The sequence below is a fragment of the Phocoena phocoena genome, chromosome 16 (assembly GCF_963924675.1).
Source record: "Phocoena phocoena chromosome 16, mPhoPho1.1, whole genome shotgun sequence".
Lineage (NCBI taxonomy): Eukaryota > Metazoa > Chordata > Mammalia > Artiodactyla > Phocoenidae > Phocoena > Phocoena phocoena.
In genome coordinates this window covers 82,721,461-82,739,445 of record NC_089234.1, presented here as the reverse complement: position 1 = coordinate 82,739,445, position 17,985 = coordinate 82,721,461, and the positions used below count along the sequence as shown (strand labels likewise).

Here is a 17,985-nt window from a genome sequence, read left to right as displayed (position 1 = left end):
CTGAACACTTTATCAAGTACTAACCTTCCGTTGATAAAGTTTACGCCCAGCACAGCCTTAGAACTCAAAAGCCACCTTTCCTTTGTGCAGTTCAAATGGTTGAGTTTATGTGACCCAGTATACACACCTTTCAGGTTACTAGCGATTTACATTTGATGAATCAGTGACAAAGCTATTTCATAAGAAGCACCACAGACGTGTGCTCACAACAAGTTAATTCAGGTAACCTATGCCCTATTCTACTTTCAGTAAACTTGAAAAAATGTATATAAGTGCTTGGAAATTTTCTGACGGTAGGGGAGTGCAAGCATTTTGACACCTCCTAAATAAGAGCGATCTTTTAGGTTTTAAAAACAAGGAAACGGACAGAGTCCTGTTTAGTTCTCACTCACCTGGGTCCAGTAGCGGCATTCAGGTGTTACTCAATATTCTATTATTGCTTTTAATCAAAGTAACACAGAAAACATGTTTTAATTGTTTTAATTAAGAACTTAAAACCAAAATTTTAAAAAGAGTCTTATGTAGCAATTACTTTATTCTATATTTTAAATATCACTGGATTCTCAGTTTCAAACTTTGCAACATGATAGGTCATTTTAAACTACCTTGACGTCTTATAAGTTGTCCAAAGAAATGGGAACATGATCACAACATCAGTTTCTAGAATGAGAAGGAAAAAGTAGGACATCAAATTGTTAAAAAATTTTGGGGGCTTTCCTGGTGGCACAGTGGTTGAGAGTCCGCCTGCCGACGCAGGGGACACGGGTTCGTGCCCCGGTCCGGGAGGATCCCACATGCCACGGAGCGGCTGGGCCCGTGAGCCATGGCCGCTGAGCCTGCGCGCCCGGAGCCTGTGCTCCGCAACGGGAGAGGCCAATTTTGTAGGCTTAAAAGATAATCTTTACCCCTAAAGAGAGAGAAAAGTAAAGAAACCCTAACCAACTAATGACTTGGACATAGGAAGGGAAATCACAAGTACTTCATATTGACTCATTCATTGTTTATGCACATTAAAAGTACTTTAAAAATTTTGTTCATTTGTCCTCTACTTAAAAATGGGGAAAAATTGGCCAGCATTGCCCTCTAGGTTCTTCCAGATCTGCATCTGGAGTTTGCGGTAATAAGTAAGCACATTGAATATGAGTCTGTTTTCTAAAGGAGAGAGTCTGGCTTGCTCAGAGCCTCGAAGGGTCGGGTTTCTAAGACAGTCCATCAGTGTGGACCCGAGCTACTCCCCTCGGCCTCTTCCTAAGATTGTCAGCTGCAACGGGAATGGAACGCCAGAGCCGGTGGTTGAAACGGAACATGCAGGAAGTGATTTTAAAGAAACAGTTTCCACCATCGCAACGCCACAGGAATTTCATCTTCAGGTACCTGCAGTGTTTAAGGACTATAATAACAGCAAGATTCACCAGAATCACTAGCGAGGTTGTTTTGGACAACACACAGACCTTCTTCGTACTAAATATACATCGCAGTGACCAGAGAGCTCACGATGTATTCACCTAAAAACAATGCAAATATTTTAAAAGGTTTTTTTTTTTTTTTTTAAAAAACTCATGACTCTTCAGTATGAGTTTGCAAACCTTAATACGGTGGTGTAAGATGATACTGTGTGAAGACTTTACATGGAATAAAACACTTGTGTTCTAAAAACTGACCATAATACTTCAAAGACCCAGAGTAAAACTGTCAAGGAGATGCTCAGACTCACATCAAACACCAGATTTTCATTCACATCTGCACGTGCTAAGCTGGCCAAGTACTTCCTTCTCTCCTAGGAGGAGTTCACCATTCATCCTTCCTGCAGGTTCCTGTCTCTCCTGGATGGAAAGCAGTGTTTCTCAAAACCACTTTCTACCACGAAAGCAAATGTACTAGAGAGAAGGAGCACTTCGTTTACACACATCTCTGCCCACGCACACGCCAGCGTCCGCTCGCGTTAGGTCCTACACAAGACCTACCGGCTAGGAACCTCGGAGGAAGGCATTTCAACCAAAAGTCTGAACGGTGTACATCATCAAGGCTTTGCTACTGGGGAGTTCTATGGAGGAGAAAGTAGGAGTGGTCCACATCTCTAATGGGTATCTTAAAATCTGGCCCCATCCCCAACAAGCAGGACAGTTACCTTCTAAATGTCACTGCCAAGCTATCAGAAAGGAGGCAGAGGTCCACAAGCGCGTGTGTGTCAGAAGGCCAGACTGCAAGCAAGTGAACGGTACCCATTATGCGTTCTTAAAAAATCTCACAGTATAAAGGGACAGTCTTTGACTCAAAAAAACCAGTACTACTTCTAAACACACTGCACTGGTACTTTGCATACTGGAATGCACCTGAACTATTAATAAGTGCCTAGATGACAATTTAAAGAGAAAAGATGACCCTCACCCAGCCCAATAATTCTTAAATATCATGGTCCACGTGAAGTGGTGCTGAACTGAAATGCAAAAGAAAGTGAACTGTTAGGAACTACCAAAGCTCTACTTTCACTATACGTGGAATCAGTACTAGCGCTGAAACTCACTTTTAACGTGATATTCTTTCACAAAGAAATCTACACAGAAGGAAAATGAGTCTTCGGCCGCAAGCTGGCGTGATCTCACCAGCTACGGAATCTCAGAAGTCGTTCACAACAGGAGCAACACGGGCTCCACCGAAACTGAGGGAAGATACTGAAGTTAAGAACCTGTAAGCCATTTAAAGGCATTTGGTGTCAGTATCTTAAAAGATTAAGATGCTTTAAAACAAAACCCTTGTAAGAGTATCAAAGATTTAGGGAATTCTCATAAATAACCAAATGTCTATGGCTTTCAAGTGTCACCCTACTGCTGAGGAAGGTGACCAGGATTCATCGAAAGAGACAATCCTTTGGAAATTCCCTAAGAAAAATCTTGCATAATCAGCTGGTTTCTTAAAGCTGTGTCCAGTTTCTTTTGACGGCTTTCGTTTTGTTTTCTCCTTCTTTCATTTACACTTTTTAGAAGAGGTTGTCTGAGCAACTGTCCCTCCCCTCAGGCTCTGGCGGAGTAGCATCTCATATACTCCGTCATCCACGGGTTCTCCGACGAGGCAGGCTTGGCCCGCCTGCTTCTGTCCACGTCGGCGGAGTGAGCCCGCTGCCTCTGAGCCGCCAGCCGCCTCTTCTCCACCTGCCTTCTGCTCTTGGCTCGCAATGCCGATTCATGAATCTAAGGGAGTCAGAATAGACGGACACTCACTCAGGTGGCTTTGGCGCTAATTTTCCAGAACATTTACAATGAAGCTTCCCCCACGTCACCTGGAGCAGGGCAGAGGCAAGCCAGACTCACCATGTTCAGGACTTCTGTGTATAAAGGCTTCTCCAGAAGAGCCACTGCCCTGGATTCTGTCTTACCCATCGTCAGCAATAAAGAAACTAGGCAACAGAAAATGACCACCGGGCTAAATTTCAGATATAAATGGTAAGCAACTAATCTGCAGGTGCCTCGAGAAACTGGCTCTGGAATATTACTGGAACTCCTTAGCATTAAGCATGGATCAGTATTCCATTGAAGGAATTTAAATGTTTTACAGGGACTTCCCTGGTGGTGCAGTGGTTAGGAATCCACCTGCCAACGCAGGGGACACGGGTTCGAGCCCCGGTCCGGGAAGATCCCACATGCCACGGAGCAACGAAGCCCATGAACCACAACTACTGAGCCTGCGCTCTAGAGCCCGCGAGCCACAAATACTGAGCCCATGCACCGCAACTACTGACGCCCGCGTGCCTAGAGCCCGTGCTCCACAAGAGAAGCCACCGCAACGAGAAGCCCGCGCACCGCAACGAAGAGTAGCCCCCGCTCGCCGCAACTGGAGAAAGCCCATACGCAGCAGCGAAGACCCAACACAGCCAAAAATAAATTAAAAAATAAATAATGTCTTACAGCAAAATACTAACAAATCTCAAAGGATTTTACCAGCTAAGACGTTTAATGAACCCTGTTCAACTTAATCCCACCGGGTTGCCAGAGGACAGCTCTGTTGTCTCAAATATCACTCTAAACGGCACCATCTGCTAGGGCTCAGAGGTCTGTCCGGCGAACACTGGATCCTGGTATTTAACCAGAATTCAAACAGCCTGAACTTTCTGCTGCTTTCCATTCCCTCTTTGCTTTGGGCTGGAGTGACAGTGTTAGTGCTAACACAGTCATTGCTTCGTGGCTCCACGTGTGAGGCCCCCTCATCTGCCGTGTCCTCAGGCCTTCACACGGGGACACTCCAGGGCTGAGTCCGAGGAGAACCAGACCTCCGGGGGATGGATGAGCAGGGGAAACGCAATCACTCTAATTTAATCCAAAGAGAAAACGAGAGTCTAGAGAGATGTCGAGAATGCAGGAGATGTGATCTAACAGACAGACAGTAACAAAGGGGTCAAGGGGATGGATACCAGTTATCAAGGCTGATGGAGCAGGGGCCTCTCAGGAGGCCAGAGGCAAATCTAGACGGGCAGCCGCCAGCCCTGCCCATGCCCCTCGGCTGTACCTCCTGGCCCCCCAAGAACTTGAGAACCCCGAGTCCTGGCACTTCTCTGCCTGGCTCGGTGTCAGTAAACCCTTCCAGGTACCAGCAAAACCCCCTGACCTCCAGGCAGCTAACATCCTGCATCCTGTTTGCAAATCAGATGCCCAGTTCTAGGCTTTCCTTGGGCCACCTAAGACCTACCATGTCCCAAAGCATCACAGCGACCACAGGGTATGACAGCCAATGACAGAACCGAGGCCATCCCCCATCCTGCAGGGGGAAAGCAGAGAAGCCCGTTCGCTGGCACCCACCTCACGCACGGGGGCAGAAGCACAGACGTTGTGAGTTTTCTGGCTCCCTGTATCCGTCTGCTTTTCTCCCCACCCATAAAGGGCAAACGGGTGCTTAGGTTCTTTTATTTTAGTTGATGACCTTTGAGGACTCTTGACCACTCTCCTACTTCCTCTGGCAGGTAAGGCACTTGGTGGTGGCTGAGGTTCGGTACTGCTGGGTAATTTGTCAGGCTCTCTGGTCCTGATCTGTCGTTCAGGTTTTTCTTTTATGTCTTTCACTGGCAGTGCTTTTTGGAAAAGGAGATAAAACAAGATGAATGCTTTAAATTCCGGTTTACATATAATTACATATGATATAAATATTTGGGATGAAAAATTCATAACGCTTAATAAAGTCAGTAACTTTTTCACTTATAGCTCAATTCACTAAGTTTCACTTAAAACGGAAGGACAGAAACACGTTAGTATAATAATTTTCAGTCTATCCCATTTTAACATCAACAATAAATACACCAAGATTGAACCAAGCCTATTCAAAAGTAACAACTATCACTCGCATTCTGAGATTAAGCATCTTAAATACTAAAAGCTAGAAAGCAACTCGGCCTGATGGCTTTCCCCAGGATAAGTCCAATCATCTTATCGTCTTGCTTCAGGGGCAGATCTGGACCTGTGACAATCATTCAACAGCTGCAAAAGGTTCATCTTCAAATTACTCAACTGGAGCTCCAGGACTGCATTTCTTTGTGAAGCTTCATGATTATGGAAAACGCTCCTTAGTTTCAAAAGCCCTCCATCACAATAGGGAGGGTTTCCATAGCTACACACACACACACACACACACACACACACACACACACACACACACACACACACACACACACACACACACACCACAGCTGGGCGCCCCCAGTGTGAGCATCTGGGAAGGGGGCTCTTGTTCTTGACGTGAACCAGGGCCCCTGGTCTACACAGTCCTAAATCTCTCAGCGGGGCTGGGGAAACTCCAGTGGGGAATAGACCGCCCACCTGAGGTGAACTCAGATACTAAGAACACAGTCCAAAACGTAACTATTTCCCTTTTACCCTTCGTGACTTTCCATTCATTATTTTTATAAGCACTTTATGATCTTGTAAAGGTTGTATTCTTTGTGTAAGCCCCTAGTGAACCTGCGTTTCATCTCAGACTAAACTTATGTGCGAATAAGAGCTCCTTGTGCATCCAGGCTCCACTTCACAGACCCCGTTGTTCACATCTGTGGGAAACCCCTCGTTTCCGAGGCTCCAGAATTTGGCTCTAGGTGATGATTTTCCAGCTTGTTATTCCCAAACCCCATCACTTTTAGGACACACCCGGGTCCCGCACCCCTTTAGTGGATCCTTCCCTGCAGACATCCACGTCCCCGTGGAAGCAGAGGTCCTCACACAATATGCACACGTGTGAACCCTGACAGATCACCGTCATTTCTGTCTTCTGCAATGACCCTGATCTACCGAATTGTTTCATTTATTACTAAGCGTTTTAGGGAGCAGACAGCCTGCGTCCGACCCTGGGGCTCAGTGCTTCGCACCCCCGTGCGCCATGTCCATAAACCCAGCCCTGTGCTGCCTGGGGTGAGGTGAGGTGCCAGCCCTCCACTGCATCATGAGAGCCCAAATCCACCCATCACTCACACACTCCTCTGAGTGATGTGTCCACACCTTGTCCGCTTCTCTTCCCTGGATGTAGGAAAAGAGGAAAGAGCCCATCAGGACCAAGACAACAGAGAGTAGAAGGGGGACGGAGGCTGGTGTAGTCACAACACTGAGAGAGATGGGGACAACCTAAACCATCTTCATTGATTCATTTCCCTTCCTTCTCTTCCTCTAACCCACGTGGGGAGCCTGCCCAGAGAAGACAATAATGATCTGGTTCAAAGGACAAGGTAAAGCCAGCCACGAAGAGGTTAGGAAAGTGAATTCCAGAAAGAGGGACTGGCCTGTTCAACGGCCTGGACAGAAGAAAGAATATACATAGTTCAAGATGACAGGCACACAGAGAGCCTAGAGATGAACGCACGGGGCGGGGGTGGCGGGTAGCAGCGGGGAGAAAAGACTTTCTGTGCCAAACTCAGAAGTTTTATTTTTTCCTGAAAATGAAGAAGAATCACTGAAGGATTTTAGGCTGAAAAATGATGTGGTCCTATTTTCATTTCGGGAATGCGGTCTCTAGCAACGAACGTGAAGGACAGGTTAGCTCAGAGTGGTGGGGACAGAAAGGACAGCTAGGGAAAGATAGCAGAGTCCGGGGAGGGGAGGCTAACCCACAGTGATGGCAGGGGCGGAGCGCTGGGAAAGACCAGAATGGCGCCCACCACACCTGGCCGGTGCTCCGGGTACCTGTGAACCGCACACCGATCAGACCAGTGCGGAGAGCCCAGCGGCACAGGGCGAGACGGACAGGGGAGCGGGCGACGGACACCGCGAGGATGCTGGCAGGCAAAGAGGAGTCTGCGTCCTCAGGGGCTGGGAGCGGCTGGTCACGCCGTCCTCCAGCAGAAGGCCGCCAAAGGATGGGGAAAGGGTGCTTGACGCCTCGGGTGTGAGATGCCCCTGGAGCCACCAAGAAGGCAGCAGCTGGACCCTTAATCCGGGGCCGAGAAGAGAACGTGGAATCGGAGGGGGTCCTGAGCAGGCGGATGGGGGCCGAGGCTCAGACGGAGCGCAGGTCCCCCAACGGGGACGCGGTGTAGGCGGTGGGAGTGAGGGGAAAGGGGGCGGAGGGCGGCCCCGGGGCTGAGCTGGCAGACGGAGCAGCCAGGGAGCCAGGGAGCGAACAGCCAGCAAAGTCGGAAAGCTTCCAGGAGAGAAGCCTGAGAAGGACTCTCCGAAAAGGATGGGGCTTCCCTGGTGGCGCAGTGGTTGAGAGTCCGCCTGCCGATGCAGGGGACGCGGGTTCGTGCCCCGGTCCAGCAGAGCGGCTGGGCCCATGAGCCATGGCCGCTGAACCTGCGCATCCAGAGCCTGTGCTCCGCAACAGGAGAGGCCACGACAGTGAGAGGCCCGCGTACAGCAAAAAAAAAAAAGGAAAAGGAGAGAGCAGTGAACAGGGCCAAATACAACAGAGAGGGCGGGAGGATGCAGAAGAAAAGAGACCGGGCATTCTAGGGACAGGGGCTTACGACGCACCAGCTACTGCGTACAAAATGAATATCTGCAAGGGTGTACTGCAGGGCACAGGGAATACAGCCGACACTTTGTAACAATTATAGACTGAGCGTAACCTTTAAAACTGTGAATCACTATGTTGTACACCTGAAACTTACATAATATTTTGAATCAACTAAACCTCAACAACAAAAAAATAGGATGGTAACTTTTATGTTAGGTGTGTTTTACCACAATTAAACATAAAGTATTCCGTTTTTGTTTTTTTTTTAAAGGAAGACTCAGCACTGGGCAGCCAGGCTGTCTCACGGGGGATGTAGGGGAGCATGGGGGGGGAGCAGGTCACAGCAGGCTGTGGAGTGAAGAGTGGGGAGACCCCAATGCAGGTAATGGAGCAACTCTCCTCACCACGGAGCACCAGAAGGGCTGACACTAAAAACAGCAGGGTCCACAAGCAGCCAACACGAGAAACTAAAACCCTCTCCAGAGAGCCCAGGCCTCACATTATTCTTACAGGTAATCTTCCAGACACAACGATGAGTGTCCTGGGACGATGACCAGGCACACAAGAGACAAGACAGGAAGGAAGGCCCAGCAGCAGCGAGAGACTTGGGATAATGGGATGATCACTGACCATAAGACAACCGTGTTCACGCTCTGTTCTTAAAGAAAAAACAAGCTCAAAGAAATCTGTAGCAGGAGACAAAAGATGGGAAACACAGAAGAGACAGAACTTACAACCATACAATTAATATTTATAAAACTCTTGAGGGCTTCCCTGGGGGCGCAGTGCTTGAGAGTCCGCCTGCCGATGCAGGGGACACGGGTTCGTGCCCCAGTCCGGGAAGATCCCACATGCCGCAGAGTGGCTGGGCCCGTGAGCCATGGCCTCTAAGCCTGCACATCCAGAGCCTGTGCTCCTCAACGGGAGAGGCCGCAACAGTGAGAGGCCCGCGTATCGCAAAAAAAAAAAAACCTCTTGAAATACTGCCTGGTACAAGATAAGTGTATACACGTATATGTTTCAAAATCCTATTCAAAGTTTTAAATAAATACATTTCCAGACAGACAAAACGGTGTCACCACCAGTTACTGTGAAAAATTCTAATACCCCCTTTTCTCAGTAACTGAAAAATAAGCTCAGTCTTGATTTAGGACCATGCTGTGCAATACGAAAGCCATTAACCACACGTGGCCCTTAAATATGCTTGAATTAATTAAAATTAAGTAAAAATAAATACTCAGCTCCTCAGTTACACCAATCAGAGTTCAAGTGCTCGATTCCCACGTGTGGCTCGTGGCTGCCACGCTGGATGCTGCAGAGAACCCGCCCCTCATCACAGAAAGTCTGATTGAACAGATTGACTTTTTAAACTATTTGAACAACAGAATTAACATACTTGACCCAATGGGTACATACAGAACACTGCACCCAACAACTGCAGAATATACAATTTTGTCAAGCCCATGTGGACCATTTACAGAAATCTACTTATCCAAGCAAGGTCATAAAGCAAATCTTAATACATTTACAAAATTGAAATCTTATAGAATGTATCCTCTGACTATCATGTAATTAAGCTAGATACAACAACAAAAATAAATTACTTTTTTAAATCTCCAGTTTTGAAATTTAAAAAATTTTTTTTAATTTAAGTATAGTTGATTTACAATATTGTGTGAGTTTCAGGTGTACAGCAAAGTAATTCATATATATATATATATATATATATATATATATACACACACACACATTTTTTTCCAGATTGTATTCCATTACAGGTTATTACAAGGTATTGAATATAGTTCCCTGTGCTATACAGGAAATCCTTGTCACTTATCTATTTTATATATAGTAGTTTGTATCTGTTAACTCCATGCTCCTAATTTATCCCTCCCCCTAAAAACATTTCTAAATAATGTATGGGTCAAAAACAAATCATATAATTGCACAAAAATGTGAATGTACTCAATGCCACTGAGCTATACACTTAAAAATTGTTAAAATGATAATCTGTGTTGTGTGTATTTTACCACAATTTTTTTTTTTTTTGCGGTACGCGGGCCTCTCACTGTTGTGGCCTGTCCCGTTGCGGAGCACATGCTCCGGACGCACAGGCTCAGCGGCCATGGCTCACGGGCCCAGCTGGTCCACGGCACATGGGATCTTCCCGGACCGGGGCACGAACCCGCATCCCCTGCATCGGCAGGCAGACTCTCAACCACTGTGCCACCAGGGAAGCCCCTACCACAATTTTTAAAAATTAAAAAAAAAAACATTAAAAAATGGTGATAGAGGGCATTTCTTTCTTAATCCTGTTCCTATTAGAAATGTTTCTACAGTTTCCTCATTAAACATGATACAGCTAAAGCAGTAATCAGAATGCAATGTATAGCCTTAAATCAATATATCAAAAAAAAAAAGGGGGCAGGGGAAAAAAGTCAATGATAAGCATCCATCTTAAAATGTTATAAAAATAAGCATTAGGGGCTTCCCTGGTTGGCGCAGCGGTGAAGAATCTGCCTGCCAATGCAGAGCACATGGGTTTGAGTCCTGGCTGGGAAGATCCCACATGCTGTGGAGCAACTGAGCCCATGCGCCACAACTACTGAGCCTGCGCTCTAGAGCCCGCGAGCCACAACTACTGAGCCCGTGAGCCTAGAGCCCGTGCCCCACCACAAGAGAAACCACCACAATGAGAAGCCCACACACCACAGCGAAGAGTAGCCCCTGCTCGCCACTAGAGAAAGCCCGCGTACAGCAACAAAGACCCAATGCAGCCAAAACAAATAAATTAATTAAAAAATAAAAAACTAAAAAAAAGTAAGCATTAAAAAATTAGAGTAAGGAAAAAAGATCATGAATTAATAAACATATAATAAAGAAAACCAACATAGCCAAGGGTTAGTTTAGGAAAAAAATTAACAGAATTCACAAACCTCTAAGACTAATAAAGAAAGTGAAAAATAAGTAAAAATAGAGCAAATGGCGACACATGCATATAGTCCCTTCCTCCCAAAACCCCACTAAAGTGAAGGAAAAAAGGTATAAACCCACAGGACAAAGAGCCAGGAGGCGATGACGTCAGACAAATTTTGGAAGATGGAAAGTGACGAAGAGATAGAAGTGACTCACAGGAAGAGCAGGATGCTACCGACTCCCTGCAGGAGAAGGGCCCAGGACACAGCGGAGCCCCGCAGGAACTGGCACCGAGGCACCAGACTCCCCAGAAGGCCAGTGCGGCAGACTGCCTTCCCAAAGGTCCGGCATCAATCAGTGCCCCAGGAGTTCCTCTGACAGTGTAGTATGAATGTGCCTCTGCTGAGAACCAGGGTCCATGCTGCTTCCCCTTGAACCTGGGCAGACTTTTATGAGCAGAGAATGGGGTGAAAGAGGTGCCACGTGGCTCCCGGCAATAAGTCGTAAAGGGCAATACAGCAGGTGCCCAGCTCTCTCTCAGGAACGCTCGCCCTTAGAGGCCAGCCTGCATGTGACGAGGAGGGCCAGGCACCTGAAGATGTCACCTGCAAGCATCCTAGCAGACGGCCGCAGTCCGACGCAGCAGAGACAAGGCACGTCCTGTGCCTGGGGCCAAATTCCAACCCACAGAAACCATGAGCAATAACAGAGTCTGAAGCACTAGTTTCCAGGGTAATCCTGTTGGGCAGCAATGCATACTTCTCCAACAGTCCTTCCTCTGCTCCTCTGGCCAGGCGACCGCCCTGCCCCCGCCCCAGAATGCAGGTGCCTTACAGCCTGGAGAGGGACGACTGGAGGGCACCAGGCACAGCGGAAGTAAGGGGGCACCTTCCTGAGAACAGGATGACGTGGTAAAGAACGGGATCCCTCCTCCCTTCCCCCAACTCTGCTGCCGGATGCTGAGAGCCAGGCTTGTGCCCGCCCAGGCAGAAGGCTGGATGAGCACTGAGAAGCTGACACTAGAGAAACGGGCAGGTACTGACCTTGGCAACCCCCAGAGAAACAGCAGGGTCCTCCTGCAATTATGGTCACAAGCTCCCCCGGGAACACAGCTCCCGAAAAGCCCTTCAAGCCTCACTCTTAAATATGGGCAGACAGGCTAAGAGCAAGCATTCAAGTACATCCTTTAATAAGAAAGAGACCAAAATATAGAGAAAAAGACTAGGCTGGGAATATAGGAGAGCGCTCAAAGGATATTTATGGCTTTGGGGCGGGGGGAGGGGGGAGTTAAAAGAAACCCAGAGAGAATAGGATGCTATTTAAAAAATTTTTTTTAAAGAACACTTGGGACAAAAAAGTAAAAGTAATCTCTTTGAAATTAAAAACTAGAATGGTAGGATTTAACATTCTATACAAAATTTGGAAGATAAAATTAAAGAGTTCTGGAAAACAGAACCAAAAATTCCAATATCAAAAAATTTTTAAATAAAGATGTTAGCGGTTTGATCCAGGAAGTACACCATCCAACTAAAAATAATTATAGAAAGAAAAACTAAATAGAGTGGAGGAAATTATTTTAAACAGTACTAGAAAACATCACGGAACTAAAAGAAATGTTTCCAGATTAAAAAGGCCCACCAAGTTGTCAGCCCAATGAATGAAAAATGACAGACACATAGAATTTTAGAGCACCTAGGGTGAAGAGAATGTCCCAAAACTTCCCTCCCCAAAGAAAAAAGGAAAGAAAAGAAAAAGAAAGAAAGAAAAGAGGTCACGTATACAAAATAAGCATCAGAATAACATGGTACTTCTCAACAGTAAGACCTAAACCGAGGGGTCAACGTAATGATGCCTTCAAATACTGAAATTTCTAACCTAGGAAGTCTCTATCTTGCCAAAATGGCAGTCCAGCCCTTGGATAAAGGCATTTTCAGACTGCAAGGTGACAAAATGCTTACTCCCCTTCAACATTTCTCCACCAAAAGGAAGGGAGACTTGAGACTTGTGAGATGGGGCCGCATAAAGGAGTTGAGCAAAAGGAATCGTCAGGCAATCAGGGAAGAGAAGCCTCAGTTTGACAGCTATGTCAGGTCTGGACAGCATAAAGTCTAAATTAAAACAGGAGAACCAAGGGTTCCACAAAAATGTCTCCAAGGAAAATAATGAAACAAACAGAACACCTAATGTGCTTGGCATATGACAAGTTTTATGGTACTACCAGACTCTTTCAGGCTGAATGAGTGACGGGAGTACCAAAAACAAACAAACAAACATAAAAGTAAAGCTATGATTAACTCCAGGAAAAACATAAATAATAACCAAGAAAATGTAATCAGCATGTACTACATGGATTACCTGCAAGTAACATTTACATAGCCGTGATCATCCAAACACAGAATAGTGCTTTAATGAAACAGTCACATAGTTAATACCGTGGGACAAAGTAGGTGCTGGTATGTGTCTAGGGGTGGGGATGGCCGAGCTAAGATCTCGAGCTAAATCATCATAACTATACTGACGGGAAGTCAGTATATAATGTTTAAACTAAAAAAGCCAACATTAGTCTGAATGAAGAGTGTTGCCCACAATGCTGAAACAAAAGGTAGAGAGTTGGAAGGAGGCCCCTAGGGCGCGAGGAGCATGGCTGGTGGATGGGTCAGGATTATTTTTTCATTTTAAGCCTATTTTTAAAAAAATTATGCATACGTATAACTGGTTAAAAAATAAAATTTAATTTAAAAAGGAATATGAAGAAAGGAATTGGAGACATTCTAGACCCTCTTTGAAGCACGCTGCTATGGAGGGAAGGGACTTTGCAGTGAACGAGCACCTCCCCCCACACCCCCTACACACAGGGAACTTCCCGACAGCTTCGTATACCCATTTCTTAAATAAGAACGAGAAGCCAAGGATCATTAGACATCTGAGAAAAGCTTCTAACAGGAAATGCAGGATTACAAGCAAAAGAAACAAATGCAGGGAGACGGAGGGGAAACAGACTGTGCTGAAGAAACACGCAAGAAGAAAGTGGACAAAAAACTCCTAGCGATATTCTCAGCAAGGTAAGAGAGGACACTATGTGCACAAATCAAGAACAAAATACTATTTTTTTAAAAGAGGAATAAAGAGAGGGAGGGAAGGAAGGGAGGGAGGAAAACCTAGAAAACAATTCAACAGCTCTTACAGTAAAAACTAAATAGGATCCCACAAATGAAAAATGTAATCAAAGAGTTGGAAGATGACGTTGAGAATACTGCCCAGAAAAACAGAAGAAAAAGACAGATGGAATGGGGGCCGGGGTAGAAAATTATGGGATACATTTGTGAAGTCTGACATCCAACTAAGGAGTTCAAAAAGAAAGGAACAGAAAAAAAATAAATAGAAATGAGAAAACAATTCAAGAAAACTTCCCAGAATCACAAAACCTGAGTTTGACTGCAAGGACCCATGAAAGCACATTGGAGGAAAACAGGCCTGGATCGGGGAAACTTTTCAGAACACAGAGGACAAAGAGAAGACCTGAAAAGCTTCCCGAGGCGGGGAACGTGTTATCAACAAAGAATGACATGGAAGTGTAATGGCAACATCAGGAGTTCCAACACTGGACAGCAACGCCTCCAGATTTTTTAGAGACAATTACTTCTAACCTAGACTTTCATGCCCAGCCACAAACTACTGAATAGTGAGGGTAGAATCTTTTGACATGCAAGGTCTCAGAAAGTTAAACCTCTCACACACCCTTTCTCAGGAAGGTACTAGAAGATAATCTTTGTCAGGAGAGGGTAAACCAAGAAAGAAGACCATGTGAGAGCCACACAACAGAGGGTCCTACCCAAGAGAGAAGCCAGGGAGACCCTGCAGCGGTGGCCAAGGGCCATCCCAAGATGCAACCAGGCCAGATGAAAGTAGGTCAGAGGCCCCGGGAGGGACGTCTTAAGATGGGGAGGGTGACAGTGAACCTGATGTGTCCGTGGTGTTGCAAAAGAAAGAAAAGGGAATCACGGCAAAAACAATATAGGGCAGCTGTGAGCCACCTTTCCACAGGCACTAACTGTGAATCTAACAAACTCTATGATGACGGTACTGAGAGGGTGGGGATAGGCCATGTGTATGGGTTAGGAGATCACTAAAAAGAATTAAAGCCAACAGATGGTGCTAAAAACTGAAAAAGATCAAGAAGTATCAATAAAAGCCATGTTACCTGGAGAAACAGAAATACACAGCAAGGCAAACCAGAGGAGTGGGAAGTGGCCGCCTAGGAAATAGGCAGGTGGGGAGGGGAGCTGCTGTAGCGGTGCTCAGCCATATAGAGCTACACGATTCTGTGCGCACACATGGCTTCAGTAAAGACAAGGGCTAAGCGCTTACATTTTATAGAAACTCAAAAGCGTGCTCATCATTCCAGAAACTGTCCACTGAAAAACAAGGACTTTCGATCCTGCCATTCACAGGGATAGACAGGGGCTGTGACAGGCAGGAGCAAGCCAAAAGATCCTGGGATTGGGAGTCCTGAAAGCAGAAACATCCTTTCTTCTCCTGGATGCCTAAACCAGAAATATTAGCAGAGAAAAAGTAACTACCTTAGCCACTGGGAGGATTTAGTGTCTTTAAGGAAATCAAAATAATCACGAACTCTTGCAAACACAGACCCCATCCACACTACAGTGCTGTCTAAAAACCGCATTTATATACGCATGGAAATAGCTGACAGCTCTTTTGCAAACAATGAAGGGGGAGAGGCGGGGAGAGAAAAGCCCATTCAGTCTGATAAAGTACATCTCATAACTGAGCTGGTAGGTCAGTGCCCCCTTACCCTCTCCACCTTCTGTTATGCGAACTTCTAGCAAAGGTTAGGAATGGGTGGGAATTCACAAGTAACCTGAGGATGGAGGGGCAGCTCTGCCACCGGCCACCGATGATGAACTGAGAGTAGCTGAAAACAGTATAACAGGACTCAATTTCCTCTCCTGCTCAGCATCTCACAGAGAAGCTAGGATGAGAGTCTGACTGAGTACCACTTGCAATCTGGCAAACAAAGATAAAATCACTGATCATGTATCCTGAGTTTCATCTATAAAACTCAGATAAAAGCTGTGGTCCCATCTCTTAGAATTGTTTTGAACGCTGAATGAGAAAATACGTATTCTAAGATCAGTGACTGGATGCATGGCAGGCTCCCAGTACGTTTTAGTTATTTCGCTCACCAGAGCCTCTTTAAAACTGAGCGACGCCGGGTGGTGCCTGGCCCACGTTAGAGTATCAGGAAGAAACCGGGGGTTCCTCCAGGATGTATCTGGGGCATCCATTCAACTTGGCCCCTAGCACCAGTGACCAGCCAGCCCGCCTCACACGCCGAGAGTTCCCCCAGCTCTGCGCTCCTCCAGGCAGGAGAGAAGGCGCGGGGCCCCGGCAGCAACTGCAGATGCACCGCCCCCAAGAGCCATTTTCCAGCTGCCTCTCCTCCCGCTCACAGCAGCAGCCGGAGGAGGGGTGGCGAGAAGCGGAGGGAGCCAGGCACTTACAAGGATTATCTCCCACCAGCCCGGAGTTACGCAACAGTCTGCGTAAACAAATGCAAAATATTCCTTAGGGACAGCGCGGCGAGGTCAGGGACTTAGCACTGAAAACAACGGCCCCATTCAAAAGACGGAGCGCTTAGCTCAGTGGTTCCTAACCTCTGGCGGTCACCTTCGAGAATCTGATGAAAGCTGGGAGCCTCTCATAAACAAACGGGCGCTCAGAAATAAACAGATGGGAGTTCAGTGGTCCAGAGGCCACCAAGGCCAGCGGATGAAGATCCGGGGACTTCGCCAGGGACACGTCAAAGGCGTTCACATTGGGCTCAACCCAGAGCCACCTCATTACGGAATAAAGGGTGGGAGGGCGGAGGCGGGGCAGCCACCTTCATTATTTTGTCAAGGGAGGCGCATTCTCCGCCTACCCAAAATACCTAGATTAAATAAAATCAAGGAAGCGCCTGCTCTGAGCGCTGCGACAAACAGCTGGGCGGTTCTGAGGAGACCCAAGAGCAAATCCAGTCCCGCGAGCGGGGCCCTCCCCGGCCAGGTACCTGGCAGCGCCGAGTCCTCCGCGGCCTCCGCGTCCCTGGCCTCCGCGTCCCCCGCGGCCTCCGCGCCCCGCTCCTCCTCCGGGGCCGCGCGCGCCCGCTGCTCCGGCTCCTCGCGCGCCGCTGGCTCCACGGGCGGCGGCGGCGAGGCCGGGGCGCACTGGGGCGCGGGGGCCCCGGCGCCCGAGGACGCCGACGACGCCGAGTCGTCCGAGGCGCAGGCCGGGCCCCAGTCGTCCCACAGCCAGGGCGCGTGCGCCTGCTCCAGCAGCCGGCGGCCCAAGCGGTAGTGGAGCAGCGCGCGGTAGCACGGCCCGTACTCGTCCCAGCGCGGCTCCTGGTAGCGCTTCATGTACTCGCTCTTCACGCCGCTCCCCGGGGACATGGTGCCTCCCGCCGGCCCCGAATGCCCGCCGTTCCGCGCCGCGCTGTCGCCTACGGAACCCGCGGTACGACACAGAGGTGCGCCCCGCCCCCCCACTCGCCCGGCCCGCCGCGACGTTTAAACCCGGAGCCCCGCCCGCACGGGGCGGGACGTGGGGGCGGGAGCGCGGGCGAGGGCGGGGCGCGGGGGCGGGCACGGCGGGGGCGGGACGGGGAGGTGGGCGGGGCGAGGGGCGGAGGGAGCGCGCGGCCTGTCCGGGGAGGGGCAGGGGAAGGGGAGGGGAGGGGAGGGGGAGGGGAGGAAGGGGGAGGGGCGGGGACCTGGGCGCTCGGCCCCGGCGGGGGTGGGGGCCGAGCGGCAGCGGCTGCGGGGCGTGGGGGTGTGGGGGGTCAGCCGGGAGGGCGGCTCCGGAGCTCAGAAGCCAGAAGCCGCGGGAGCCCGCGGATGGGCGGTGGAGGAGGGAGGCGAAGGAGGCGTGGGCGCGGGGAGCCGGGCGGCCTCGCGGTCCCAGGAGAGCCCTCCGAGAGCGGCGTGCGGGCGGGAGGGTCGAACCCGCTTACCTCCTCCGTGCGCCCCCGGCCCCGCGGCGCCGGCCGGTCCTCTGCGCGTGTGGCGCAGCAGCCCGGAGCCGCCCGCTCTCCCCGCGCTTTCCTGCCGAGCAAGATGTCGCCGCCGACGCGGCGGCCCGCGCTCC

The 17,985-nt window shown here is 48.7% G+C and overlaps 1 protein-coding gene across 1 annotated transcript; it reads right to left on the bottom strand.

Annotated features, from left to right (window-relative positions):
• Nucleotides 1-3,011: 3,011 nt before the first annotated feature.
• Nucleotides 3,012-17,291, bottom strand: CCSAP (centriole, cilia and spindle associated protein). The gene is made up of 3 exons (XM_065894851.1): nt 16,910-17,291; nt 4,791-5,059; nt 3,012-3,188 (listed from the first exon to the last, which is right to left on the bottom strand). The coding sequence occupies exons 1-3, from the start codon at nt 17,289-17,291 to the stop codon at nt 3,012-3,014; spliced, it is 828 nt and encodes a 275-aa protein (XP_065750923.1).
• Nucleotides 17,292-17,985: the final 694 nt, after the last annotated feature.

Coding starts and splice junctions, on each gene's coding strand:
- CCSAP (XM_065894851.1), bottom strand. CDS start 17,291: ATGTCCCCGGGGAGCGGCGTGAAGAGCGAGTACATGAAGCGCTACCAG. Junction 5,060..16,909: donor GGAGGACTCGGCGCTGCCAG/GTACCTGGCCGG, acceptor TTTTCCAAAAAG/CACTGCCAGTGAAAGACATA. Junction 3,189..4,790: donor CTTCTGCCCCCGTGCGTGAG/GTGGGTGCCAGC, acceptor TGACTCCCTTAG/ATTCATGAATCGGCATTGCG.